Source organism: Eumetopias jubatus, unplaced genomic scaffold (assembly GCF_037043125.1).
Source record: "Eumetopias jubatus isolate StellerSeaLion01/CBP00866 unplaced genomic scaffold, mEumJub1_p1.0 scaffold_12, whole genome shotgun sequence".
NCBI classification, from domain to species: domain Eukaryota; kingdom Metazoa; phylum Chordata; class Mammalia; order Carnivora; family Otariidae; genus Eumetopias; species Eumetopias jubatus.
This window is the reverse complement of record NW_028274818.1, coordinates 45,323,195-45,335,869: the sequence shown is the minus strand read 5'-3', so window position 1 is coordinate 45,335,869 and position 12,675 is coordinate 45,323,195. Positions and strand designations below refer to the sequence as shown.

General features: G+C 46.4%; 1 protein-coding gene across 1 annotated transcript in view; it reads left to right on the top strand.

The window, feature by feature from the left end:
* The window catches only part of NIBAN1 (niban apoptosis regulator 1), a 148,922-nt gene extending 137,576 nt beyond the window's left edge, over positions 1–11,346 (top strand). Inside the window, exons 11-14 of the mRNA XM_028121575.2 lie at positions 1,217–1,327; positions 3,589–3,696; positions 8,385–8,496; positions 10,098–11,346. Coding sequence (XP_027977376.1) covers positions 1,217–1,327; positions 3,589–3,696; positions 8,385–8,496; positions 10,098–11,233 — 1,467 coding nt within the window. The 3' untranslated portion in view covers positions 11,234–11,346. The remainder of the gene's footprint in view (positions 1–1,216; positions 1,328–3,588; positions 3,697–8,384; positions 8,497–10,097) is intronic.
* The last annotated feature ends 1,329 nt before the right edge of the window (positions 11,347–12,675 follow it).

Sequence of the window (12,675 nt, the reverse complement as noted above, 5' to 3'; positions counted from 1 at the left end):
GCCCCACTCGCAGAAATTTTCCCCCACTCGCATTCCCACTGCTTCTAATATGAAGCCAGAAGAGAGAACTACCGGCTTACGTTAATTCCCTAACCCGGTTAAGAGTAAATCAATCAATCAATCATGGCTTCATATTTGGATCTCTTGGGTCTACTTGATAGGTTCCCTTCCCCCCCCCCCACAAGGAACTTTTTCTCCAGGAACAAGTACAGATTCTTTCCTTACTATAGTGCTTTCTAAATGAAGAAGGGTGTGATCGCTGAAGCCAGAAGAGCACAATTCTATTTCAGGGGTGTTCTGGGGGGAGCTCACTCAGGGGCCAGGCACTGTGCCAGACCCCCCTTCAGAGACAGATGCTTAGATAAGGTCACTATAGTGTTGAGAGTGCTGGACAAAGCTATGTGTTCATGCTTTGGGATCAGAAGCTTGGGGAAGAAAGGAACGTTTGTTCCTTATAAGTTATAGGGCGGATTAAGTGGTACACCTTATTATCTAACCTCTGAGTTGTGAAGGATTAAAGACGGACTGGGGAAACAAAATTGGGCAACAGTTTAACAGAAGTCCCTTTTTGGTAATACTGAACCCTGGTGAAACAGATACAGGTATGGGTGCGGAGAATAAGAAATCGCAATCATTTCCATTTTCTACCCCATGAGCGCATCAGCCTCTGTGCCCACCAAGCCCCGACCCTGCCTCCCTTCCAGCCTGGCAGAGCAAGGAAGAGAAGTGAGGGGGTGGGCTAAGTGCAGAGAGGTGTGCTGGACTGGTTTGCATCCCCCCTCCCCAAAGTGGCAGTGCATGATTAAAGCCGCCAAGAAATAACTGGAGAAGCCTCCCACCTCCCTTTGTCAAGCCCGGGCTGCAGGAACCAGAGACCAGAGGAAGGGGCTGACCACAGGAGAGGGTGGTATTCTCAATCCCATGGCCTCCATGGGTTTTGCAGCTCAGAGCATAAGGAGAAAAGAGGAGGGAAAAAATACGTGTATGCATACATACATGGGTGTGTGAGTGTGTGTTATTTCCCAGACTCTTACTGATCCCACTGTGGCCAGGTGCCTATCTATTTAATAACCCAGGTAGGGGGCTGAGGACCTGTTGCCCTGGGTGGCCCCAGAGTAGTGCCTAGGGGACAGTCTGATGGTCATCCCCTCCCTGCTCCAGGGTAGAGACCCCTGTCTCTGACCGGGCGCTGTTCTGTGTTGCTTTTGGTTTCTAGCTAATGGAGAATGCAGTATTCACTTTCGAGCAGTTGCTTTCCCCACACCTCCAAGGAGAGGCCTCCAAAACTGCAGTCGCCATCGAGAAGGTTAAGCTCCGAGTCTTAAAGGTAAAACCTTTCTCTCATTTGTGGGAAGCGTAAAACAAGTATGACCCCCTGCTTCTTTTGTTAAGTGGAAAATACCAAATTCTGTCCTTGACCCTCCCTGTTTGTAATCCTGCTCCCTTTCCCTGCCTGAAGTAGCAATGGCTACAGCACCACTAGGCCCCCAGCGTGACTTTCGTGCCTATTCTGCCATCTAGTGGCAACTCTAGGGACCACAGGTCCTCGGGATTCCTGTCCATCAGCTCGAAGTGACCTGTCCTTCACAGAGCAATTGCACTTGATATTTATTGGCATTCATAGCAATTGCTATGAATTTATTGAGTGTCCACGCTAAGCAAAGTGTTGTGATAGATATTACATAAAATGTAAAAATAGGCAAGGCACAGTTTCCTTCTTCAAAGAGTTTACAATATAGTAAAACCCATTTAAATTAGCCAGCATTTTTTAGAAAAATCAAAATCTCCTGGCAAAAGAAATACTCAAAAAAAAAAGACACCTGCCATATGAATTTTTTTAAGACTTTATTTATTTATTTGAGAGAGAGAGAGAAAGCACGAGTCGTGGGCAGAGGGAGAGGGAGAAGCCGACTCCCCACTGAGTAGGGTGCCAAATGTGGGGTTTGATCCCAGGACCCTGAGACCATGACCTGAGCCGAAGGCAGACGCCTAAATGACTGAGCCACCCAGGCGCCCCTGAAATTGTTTTTAATGTGCGTACTGCTTAAGTATTTATCAAAATGGTTTTAATAATAGCAGCTTGCACATATATGGTCTATTTTTAAAGCTGTTTTGTTTTTAACCTACCCTGTTTTGTTTGATCTTCACAAAGACTTGTGAGATAATTAGAATATGTCTCCATTATAGAGATGAGGAAACTGACTCTAAGAGCTAACGTGACTTACTTAAGCTCAACAGGCTACTCAATGGTGAGCCTAGAGCTAAAACAATTCTTAAATTTAGTCCACTAATTTCTTACTACCTATCCCCCTAAACAGTGCCTTGGAGCAGAAGATTAAAGTTCCACAGAGCCTAGGAAGTGGTCCCTGAATTTTAGACCCAATCATAATACCTCGTAGGCAGTAGGAAACAATGGCAACCAAATCACTGAGATTAAAAGCAATATTTATGGGGCACCTGTGTGCCTCAGTCAGTTAAGCATTTGCCTTCGGCTCAGGTCATGATCCCAGGGTTCTCGGATCGAGTCCCGCATCGGGCTCCTTGCTACGCGGGGAACCTGCTTCTCCTTCTGCCTGCCGCTCCCCCTGCTTGTGCTCGCTCTCTCTCTCTGACAAATAAGTAAATAAAATCTTTTAAAAAATAAAAAAATAATAAAAGCAATATTTATTATGGGAACACAAGTAATAATGAACTCGCAATTGGAAAGAAAAGATAGTATCAATGTCAATATCACCTCCAGTGTCAGGACACTTTAGACCTCCCTGGACAATCCATTTCTTCTCTGGACACTTTTTACTGCAAGAACATGCTTCCTAATGTGAAGCCAAAGTTGACACTGTCGGTGATTCTCGTTCTGTTGTCTCTGTTCATGTCCTTCTTCCACACAGTAGCCTTTTGTTGTTTGAATAGAGCTATAATTTTGCCCAAAGTTATCATCTCCAGTAGAAATACCTTCATCTCACGAATTCTTTATTTGGCCCGACCGTTCTGCTCACATGCCTGTGAGTGTGTTCCAGAGCATCTGTGATACTCTTAAAGGGTCGTCTAAAACCAAACTCGAGTCTCTAGGTTTGAATATTCCATGCAGAAAAGTGAATCAACATCTTTCTTGGTCTGGATACTAAACTTCTTCGGTTAACATGCCACAGTGTTAAGGTAGCTATGAGCCAGACCCTCCCTTCCTTTGTGGAAATCATTACAACCCACTCATCCTGCTTCTTGGACGTAAAGTGAAGGAAGTAGATGATCTTGGCTCCTTATGGACCCACCCAGGACAGGGGTGATGACATACAAACTCACCCCCCATTTCTGTCCCTAACTTCTTTATAATGCAGAAGTTACTGTTTTGATCTTGCCTCAGTTTCCCTATCTGTAAAAGGGGAGGGTAAGATGGGTCATTAATGGTCATACCCTCTACCCAAAGTATTAGAGAATTGCATAGTAAGATCTTTGAGACCTTGGAAACACCATAAGTGTCCTCAGAAATGGGAAAAGGAAGACAAGTGAGTGACTGAGTTTTTGTTTAAGCAAAAGTTAACAGATTGCAATGTTGCTATTTAGCACATGTTTCTATCTCTGTATTGACAGCAATATGATTATGACAGCAGCACCATCCGGAAGAGGATATTTCAAGAGGCACTGGTTCAAATCACACTTCCCACCGTGCAGAAGGCACTGGCATCCACGTGCAAACCCGTAAGAGGATGGCTTACTCCAGAGAGCCTGCTTTTATTGCTGTGAAGTTCAAGCAAGTTCTTTTGCTAGAATGTGCTTGCAGTCAGTAGACTAGATCAGTGAGGGGTCGGCAAACTTCTTCTGCAAATGGTCAGATAGTAAAGATTTTAGGCTTCGTGGGTCGTACTGTTTTTGTTGCAACTTCTCAGCTCTGCTAAGTGCAAGAGCATACATTAACAATGGGTGCTTCTATGTCCCAATAAAACTTTATTTACAGAAGTAAGCAGCTGCCAGATTTGCCAACCTTTGGACTAGACAGAATCTCAAAGGTGATGATCTGACTTTGAGCCAAACTGAGGGTTGTCATAGAGCACCTGAGGACACCAAGTGCTCCTTGTCATAGTATAACTCATGGGTACCACCTGTCCTCTGAAACTTGACCACTACGTCCAGGGAAAGACCATAAGTAACCTGATTACAGAAGGATATTTTTTTCTTTTAATGTTTGTTTTGTGAAGTCAGTGAAACAGAAACCATTTAAAGCTGCTACCAGTGATAGTCATGATTATGAAGGTGTGACTTGGTCTGCAGAGCAGAGCCATGGGTGAGCCACTTATGGAGGCAGGTCTAAGACCTGGGTTCAAGTCCTGGTTCCTCCATGTATTGGCTCTGGGGCCTTGGCCAAGTCACTTTTCCTCTTTCTTGACCTGGATTCCATCTTCTAGAAAATGAAAATGATACATTTTGCAGTGCCTTTCTTTTTTTTTTTTTTTTTTTTTACACGTATCTTTTTGGCAGCCTCGAAATCCTAAGAAATGTAAGGGGGAGGGGGGCAAAGCTCCAGAGATAAACTTTATTCTTTTTTTTTTTTTTTTTTTAAAGATTTTATTTATTTGAGAGAGAGAGAGAATGAGAGGTCCGGGTCAGAGGGAGAAGCAGACTCCCCGTCGAGCAGGTAGTCCGATGTGGGACTCGATCCCGAGACTCCAGGATCATGACCTGAGCCGAAGGCAGTCACCTAACCAACTGAGCCACCCAGGCGCCCTGCAGTGCCTTTCTTAAGATTGAGGGGACTAAATTACTAATATTTGATGAGTGTTGACCATGTGTTAGACACTATGTTAAACACACTTTGTATGGATTATCTCAATAATTCTCATGACAACTTGAGGAGGAAGTACTACTTATATCCTCAGTTGTACAAATGGGGAAACTTGAGGATTAAGTAATGGGCCCAAAGTCACAGATCTGATAACCACCAGAGTTTGAACTCAGCTCATATTTGCTGATTACAAGGTGTGCACTCAGTGAATAATATATATGACTACTATTACTATTTCTACGTTTCAGAAATGATCTATGAGCCTGGACATTTTCAGTGCCTTCTCCCTATTGGAGCAAATCATAAAGAGCTTATTAGAATTTCAAAAGGACTTTTGGGCAGCGTAGAGGGTCTCCAAGAATTGGAACATTAAAATCCTTGGCATAAGTTATTTTACTACAGAAATTTCTTTGGTTATTTTATATTCTATAAATGCTTTTTTCTTTAGAGTCTTGGCATATCTAGTACCTGACCTTTATTTCTGGGAGTTTGATCAAGCCACGGGAATAAAGAATCTGTCTATATGATTGTCCTTTGGCCATGTGTGGATGGAAAAGTTTAGCCGCCCAAAGGATGACTTTGTCTACCTCTGGATGCGTCTGCACACAGACATTCTACTTAGGATGTTTTTCAATCCCAGAGGCAATTTAGGGGCCTCCGAGCCACTTCCTCCCAGAAGAAGAGAAGGGCAAAGAAAATCCCCCTTTCTTGTCTGTTCCCCCTCCCTTTTTTTTAAAGATTTTATTTGTTTATTTGACAGAGAACGAGACAGTGAGAGAGGGAACACAAGCAGGGGGAGTGGGAGAGGGAGAAGCAGCCTTCCACTGAGCAGGGAGCCCGACATGGGGCTCGATCCCAGGACCCTGGGATCATGACCTGAGCCGAAGGCAGACACTTAACGACTGAGCCACCCAGGCGCCCCATCGTCTATTCCCTTTTTCCACACATCAGCAGAGTTGCACCCAATCTGTAAAATGCTCTTGGGATCTTTGAATCAAGAAAGATTGGTTCCCAAAGAAACTGAGACCCCAAGTTTTCAGTAATGAAGGATATGATTTCAGTGCCAAGAGATTTCTTAAAATCTGGATTTGCAGAACGGATAAATTAAGGGATTATCTGCTCCACTGAAGGATTCTTTATTTTACTAACGTATGTTTCCCTTGGTTCTGTAAATCACAGCTTCCTAGATCTCTGGTACTCAGTCCAGGGTGCCCAGTGAAATTGCCTGGGGAGCTGTAAAAAAAAATTCTGATTCCCCAAGACCCACCCTTAGGGATTCCAATTAAATTGCTCCAAGGAATTAAACATATGTCACGGTTTAGTCAGTTCAATATAGAAGACCTATGTTACAAAGCTGGACATGTCACAGTGGTATAAACATCCCTAGAAAATTGTTCCTTCCCACACACTTATTTAGCTGTTTGAAATTTTTTTTAAGATTTATTTATTTTAGAGAGAGAGAGAGTTGCAAGCAGAGGGGAGAGGCAGAGAGAGAGAGACAATCCCAAGCAGACTCTGCACTGCACAGAGCCCGACTCAGGACTCAGTCTCACGACCCTGAGATCACGACCTGAGCCAAAACCAAGAGTCAGACGCTTAACCGACTAGGCCACCCAGGCACCCCTAGCTGTTGAAAATTTCAAAGGTCTACTATTTCTTCAGCAAACACGTACTGACTATGTATCAGATACGATCCAGGCACTGTGCCAGGCCAGCGTCCCTGCCGTCCGGGAGTTCGTAGGCTTCTCAGGTAGCGGGCCTGCAGTGGATGAGCACAGCAGTAGTCTATGGGAAAGAGGGCCAGGCAGAGCTCCGAGCCGGGTGCCCAGCGCTGCTTATGGGGTCAGGGAAGACTTCCCAGAGTTGTGTTTTCGCCCAGTCCTGAGGCAGGAACCAGGGAAATAAAGAGTGGGAGACCACCTAGGGAGAGGAAAGGGTGTTGCAGAACTGAGCCTGTGGCCCTGGCTTTGCAGAGGCAGAGAGAGGCTTGGAGCAGTGACGTGGCTGGCTCGGATCCCGCAGCGAATCCAGGGCAGCATCCAGCCTCCTGGCCAGTGCTCTTTCCACACAGTTCTCATCTGTGTGTCCGTCCTGCCTCACAGACCCGCTCAGGATCCTGCAAGCTCACGTCTGTCCAATCCTTTAGCTCTGCTCTGGGGTGGGTATAAAGGGACCTCATTATGACCTGCTTGTGATCTGGGCCTGGGCCCCCAAGTCCTAGCACTGAATTGTCTGCACATGGTGGCTTCTGATCACCTGCTGAAAATCCTGTCCCTTCAGGTAAAAGGCATCAAATCCCACTGCTAAAGCCCTGGCTCTTGGGGCCCTTTGAGCACCCTTAGCTGTAAGGATTTCTGAGTTAATCACTGGCATGTGATTTGGTACATTTTGATCCCTACCCTGACCTCAAGCCATCTGGAAACCCTCAGAGAGCAGGAAGGGTTAAAGGATTATGCAGCCTGCCTGGGTTGTCTTAGAGGGAATCAATGACTGTCAGGGCCAGTTGGAGGGAAAGAGGAGAAGGTTCCTGAAGAGTCTTTGACGAGAGAGTTTCCATACCCAGAAAGGGTCCCATTCTAATAGTGTTAAACATACATCTAGTCCAGGACCCAGCAATTTCACTTCTAGGTATACACTGAAGATAAAAAAAGTCCTTAAATCCAAAAAAAATCATGCACAGAAATGTTTATAGCAATTATATTCATAACAGTTAGAAAATGAACAAATCTCAACACCATTGATAGGAGGAGAGTTAAACAATTTTAGTTTATCCATATAATGAATGTCTTTTATCAATAAAAGGGAATGAGCTACTGATATATGCAGCAACACAGATGAATCTCAAAGCCAAACACACAAGAATATGTGATTCAATTTGTGTAAAGTTCAAAAATTAGAAAAACTAGGGACACCCGGGTGGCTCCGTCGGTTAAGCATCTGCCTTTGGCTCAGATCCTGATCTCAGGGTCATGAGGTCGAGCTCGGTGTCAGGCTCACTGCTGGACATGGAGCCTGCTTAAGATTCTCTTTCCCCCTCCCTCTCTCTTCCTCCCCCCACCACACGTGTTCTCTCTCTCAAAAAAAAAAAAAAAATTAGGAAAACAAATTTGTTGTGATATATATCAGAGTAGTGCTTATCTCTTGTTGGGGGTGTAGACTGGAAAAACGCACAGGGTGTTGGAAATTTTCTCTATCTTGATCTGGGCTGTGGTTCCATGGGTATAGTTATATATTTAAAACCACTGAGCTGTACTGGTGAAATGTGTACATTTTACTGTGTGTGACTTATACCTTGGTAAAGTACTGTTGGAGTTTAAAGGGGGATAAAAGGGAAGAAGGGAACATTTTGGTTGTGATGGAAAAAAAGGAGGGCCTTGAGACCCACGGACCCGCAGACAGGGCCTTGAGATGATTAAAATCTGTGTTGTCTACACCCCTCAAGTACACATCGTGCCTCGGTGGCTGGGGACGGGAAAGGGGATGACCAGTGGCTGAGGGCCCCACACTCCAAAGAGGGGATCATGAGTGCAAGTCGTGCTCCCTGTACCTCCTCTACAAACTGGCATCTCATGCCTTGTCCTCTGTCTCCCTCTCTCTCACTGTCCAGGAGCTCCAGAAATATGAGCAGTTCATTTTTGCAGATCACACCAACATGATTCACGTGGAAAATGTCTACGAGGAGATTTTACATCAGAGCCTCCTTGATGAAACTCTGAAAGGTGAGGAAGATTTCCTTGGTCCTGGAGGAAACGGCAGATACAGGGGAGGACCCCTCAAGGGGACCCAGGGAGGCCTGCTAGGTTTCTCAACAGGAATGAAGGGGGAAGAGGAAATTGCTGCTGATTTGTTGGGGAGACAGAGAAGAGAGGAGAGGAAAGAGAGAGGGATACTAACCTTGACTGAGAATCATGACCTGGCACACACTATACTGGCCCTTTGGATATTATTTCTTTGAATTACAAATAAGAACTCCGGGAGACAGAAATTTCAAGCTTCATGTTTCACAGAAAACTGAGGTTTGGGGAGATTAAGGCTAGACTGTCTCATGAACATCTGTCTTCCTCCAGCTGCCCCAGACAGAACAAAGGACAACAGGTGCTTTTAGCCACAGACTTCCGACCCCTCCCTGAGGCAGGGGGAGGGGATTCTGGAACGGGTTACCAGCTGCCTCCTCGGCACATTCCTCATGTCCTGTCCGCTGGACAGAAGCAGACCCAGGGCGCCGACACAGTACTCGGTGAATCTTGGGGCTCCAGTACCCACTGTCCTGTGGAGTTAGGCCTTGCTTGTGATGGGACCATGGGCAGGACAGCCTTGATAGAAATCAGCTGCACAGGGCCATTCCCCCAAAACCGTAGGCCTGTGTCTGGTCTCCACGGGGAAGGTGTTAGTATCACCAGAAACCCCCCACAAAGGAAACGGGCCAAGCACGAGCCCCAGTAGCTAATCCAACGAGATGAGAAATGTGAAGATGTCAGCACAGTGTCTGACAGGAAGGGCCCCCTCAAGCCCATGCCATTCCATCATGGCACCTTTCCACCAATCAGGAAAAGGCTCCCTTTCTCCAGACACTGGGCGGCCCTCTGTCAAAAAAAATTGCCATGATATACTGATTTTTATCAGAGTAGGATGCTCTACTGCTTGTTGCTGGAAAATTCTGCCGAACACACAAATCTATGCTGTCTCTGATGTGAGTGGCGCCCCCTTGGATATGATACCGTTGGGCACTGGACAGCCTGCATAGCTCTAGTGGCCTGTGGTCAAAATGTCAGCTGCTATCGTTGTTATTGTTGTTTTGAGTCCTCTCAAGGCCTCTAAGACTGAGCTGGATGCACGTAGGTCTTCATTCTAGACACTGCAGGTCAACAGGGCTCTCTCTGCATGCTCAGTACTGAGTACCCAGTACACATTCAGGACTGGACTATGAGAGTAAGCAGAGAAATGACAGCCCTGCCCCTGCAGCAGGGCCTCTATGGGTGATACAGATAATACTATTCTAGGTGGTGAGCTCCATGAAAGCCAGTCTTTGGATTCTCAGAGCCTGTCCCATAGTGGATGCCCAGTCTGCATCCATGAATGAGTGAAGGATTGAATGAATGAATGAACACGACAGAGGTCCAGAGCTGAAGATGAGTGTGTGGGCTTTGGTCATGAGGGAAGGAGACCGGGAAGAGGGTGGCTATCAGCTGGAATTTGACATGGAGAGATTTGGGTAGCCAGAAAAGCTGAGAAGGGACTTTGGCTTCTGGATAACATGGGAAAATCCAGGGTGGCCGGGGCCGAGGGTCAATGTCATGTTCTCTTTTCTGGTCTCTGTCAGTGATAAAGGAAGCTGCTGTCCTGAAGAAACACAACTTATTTGAAGACAACATGGCCTTGCCCAGTGAAAGTGTGTCCAGCTTAACTGATCTAAAAACCCCCACAGGGTCAAACCAGGCCAGCCCTGCCAGGAGGGCCTCGGCCATTCTGCCAGGCGTTTCTGAGAGCGAGGCACTGAGTAACGAAGTATTCCAGGAGTCAGGGGAAAAGAAGCAGCCTGGGGTCCCTAGTCCGTTGGCCAAAGGAGAAAGCCCGTCTTTCCCTGTCCCCACCCCTCCCCCAGACGGGACCGGACAGGTGATTCCTTCAGGCCCAGTTGTGGGTCTCGTGACTGCAGAGGACATGGCAGGAGCCCTGGGCACACCCCCGTCAGAGCTGGAGTTTGGAGGGGCTCCTGAGGACGGAGAACCCAGCCACGAAAAGCCAGAAGCCAGATCCGCCTCGGGCTCCTTAATGGAGCTCAGAAATTTGTTGATGGTGACCACTGAAGTGCCCGTGGAATCGGCCACCCTCGAGATTGAGAAAGATTCAAATGAAGAGACCCTTGGTCCCCAAGAAATTGAAAAATTAGAGGAAACAACCCAAATCGACACAGAGGCCGATCAAGCAGTGGCCTCCAGTCAAGACAGCTGTGAAGGCAGTGACATCAGTGAGAGGGAGGCCCATTCTTCCCCTCCAGAGGTGCAGGCGGAGGCCGGCAGGGTGGAGTTGGGGGGGTTGCTGGGGGCTCAGCAGGCCTGTGAAGGGCTCACCCAGGGTGCCAGCAGCCCTGGCCCCCCAGAGCAGCATGCAGAGGCTGGGGAGCCCACTGAGAGGGAGCTCACAGGGGGGACTTCCAGACTGGATGCCCAGGAAGGAGGAGGGGCCGCGGCCATGGTGGAGGGTGAGGCCAGGCCACAAGAAGATTGCATTTCCAGTGCTCACCACACCTGCCCCGGTGAGAGCCAGGGTTCTGTGGAAGAAGCCCTGGGAGGGACCAGCAGCATGGCCCAGGCCACTGCTAGCGTGGATACAGGGGACATTAAGGCTGCTGGTGTCCATGAGTGCCAGTGGGTGGTGGAGAATGCTCCAAACTTCGATCTGCTAGGTTCACAAGATGTGGGGGAGAGTACCCCAGGGCAGTCCTCAGAAGAGTGAAAGGGAAAATTGGGCATAAGTATTTCTTCGCACAAACTCAGCCAAAGGTTAATAGTTATGGGTATGCTTAGGGGTTGCACACAAGTTGTTACAAAAAAAAAAAAAAAAAATTACTTCCTCAATGTGTGTAATGAAACCAGAGGAAATGCACACAGGGCATGCTCACTGAGGCAGACCTTTGTGGAATTGAACTGTTCTACCGTGAATTACTGCTTTAGCATTTTAATAGGAAGTGTCTGGGATGAGAGGCAGCTGAGGATGTTGAAGGGAGGCGGTGGTGTTCCAGCGAAGATGAAGAAAACAGTAGGAGCCCAGTTTCCAATACCCTGCACGTTTTCCTCTCATGTACTTCGAGGCTTTTTACTTTTTGGTAAGGATGCAAATGTATACTGTAAATCCAGCTTCACCGTCCGCTAGAGCAACTTCATTGTTTCTGAAGGACTCAACATTCATCCACAGTCAGACTGCAGGGAAGGGTTGGTGGGGAACACTGGTCACCCTGCTGTGGGCAGCCCTGCAGCCCCTGAGAGAGCCCAGGGGAAGCTGAGCACAAACGGAGGAAGGTTGTGGTCTGTGGGGCTGTCTGAGCCTGTTACTAATTCTGCTATCAATTTCTTGTTAATTAATCATGTTGATTCTTATTAATTAATCACCTTTTGGGGACATTCAGATGAGGCAAGAAAATTTCCTTGGCAGGTTTAAGCCTGAAAGCATTCCAAATTAGCCTTAGGCTGTGCAGAGGGGCCTTAGCTAATTGTCGAGCTACTACAGGTTAAACAAGCATTATTCGAATAGCTGCTCTATGCCATGCACTGTGCTAGGTGTAGTAACAACAGCAACAGCAACAAAAAAGCAGAAGAAAAGATAAGATGCTCTGTCTGACATAAGTTAAAAGACCTACGGGAATTTAAAGAAAAAAATGTGCCAATTTTCAAACCATGACAACTTTCTGTCTATCCATTGAAACAGTCCTGGTTCATTTCCAGAAGGGGAATGAAGTGAATAAATGGGAAAGAAAAAAGAAAAGGAAATAAAAAAGAAAAGAAAGGAAATGAAAAGCCAAGATGTACATCATCAAGTTCCAATCAAGTTCCAAAGATGTCACCAAAAGTGGAAATCATTTGTTTGGTCATTCAGCAAATTAACTGAGTCCCTATGATGTCTCAGGTGCTAGAGATACTATAGTGAAAAAGACTCTGTTCCTCTCTCCTGGAACTTACAAAAGCTTTATGGAAATAGACATAGATACATCTTCTCAATGGACCATGACCTAGAAATGTTGATGTTAAAGGACTTACTTGCAGAAGATTAAAAAGCTGTGTTTTATTATCCTTCCAGAGAATACCATATCATTTCCTAAAAGCTTCAGTCCCAGGTAGTACCTCTTGATATTTCCTTCCACAAATTTTAATATTAGATCCTAACATACTGTCCTAAAATCT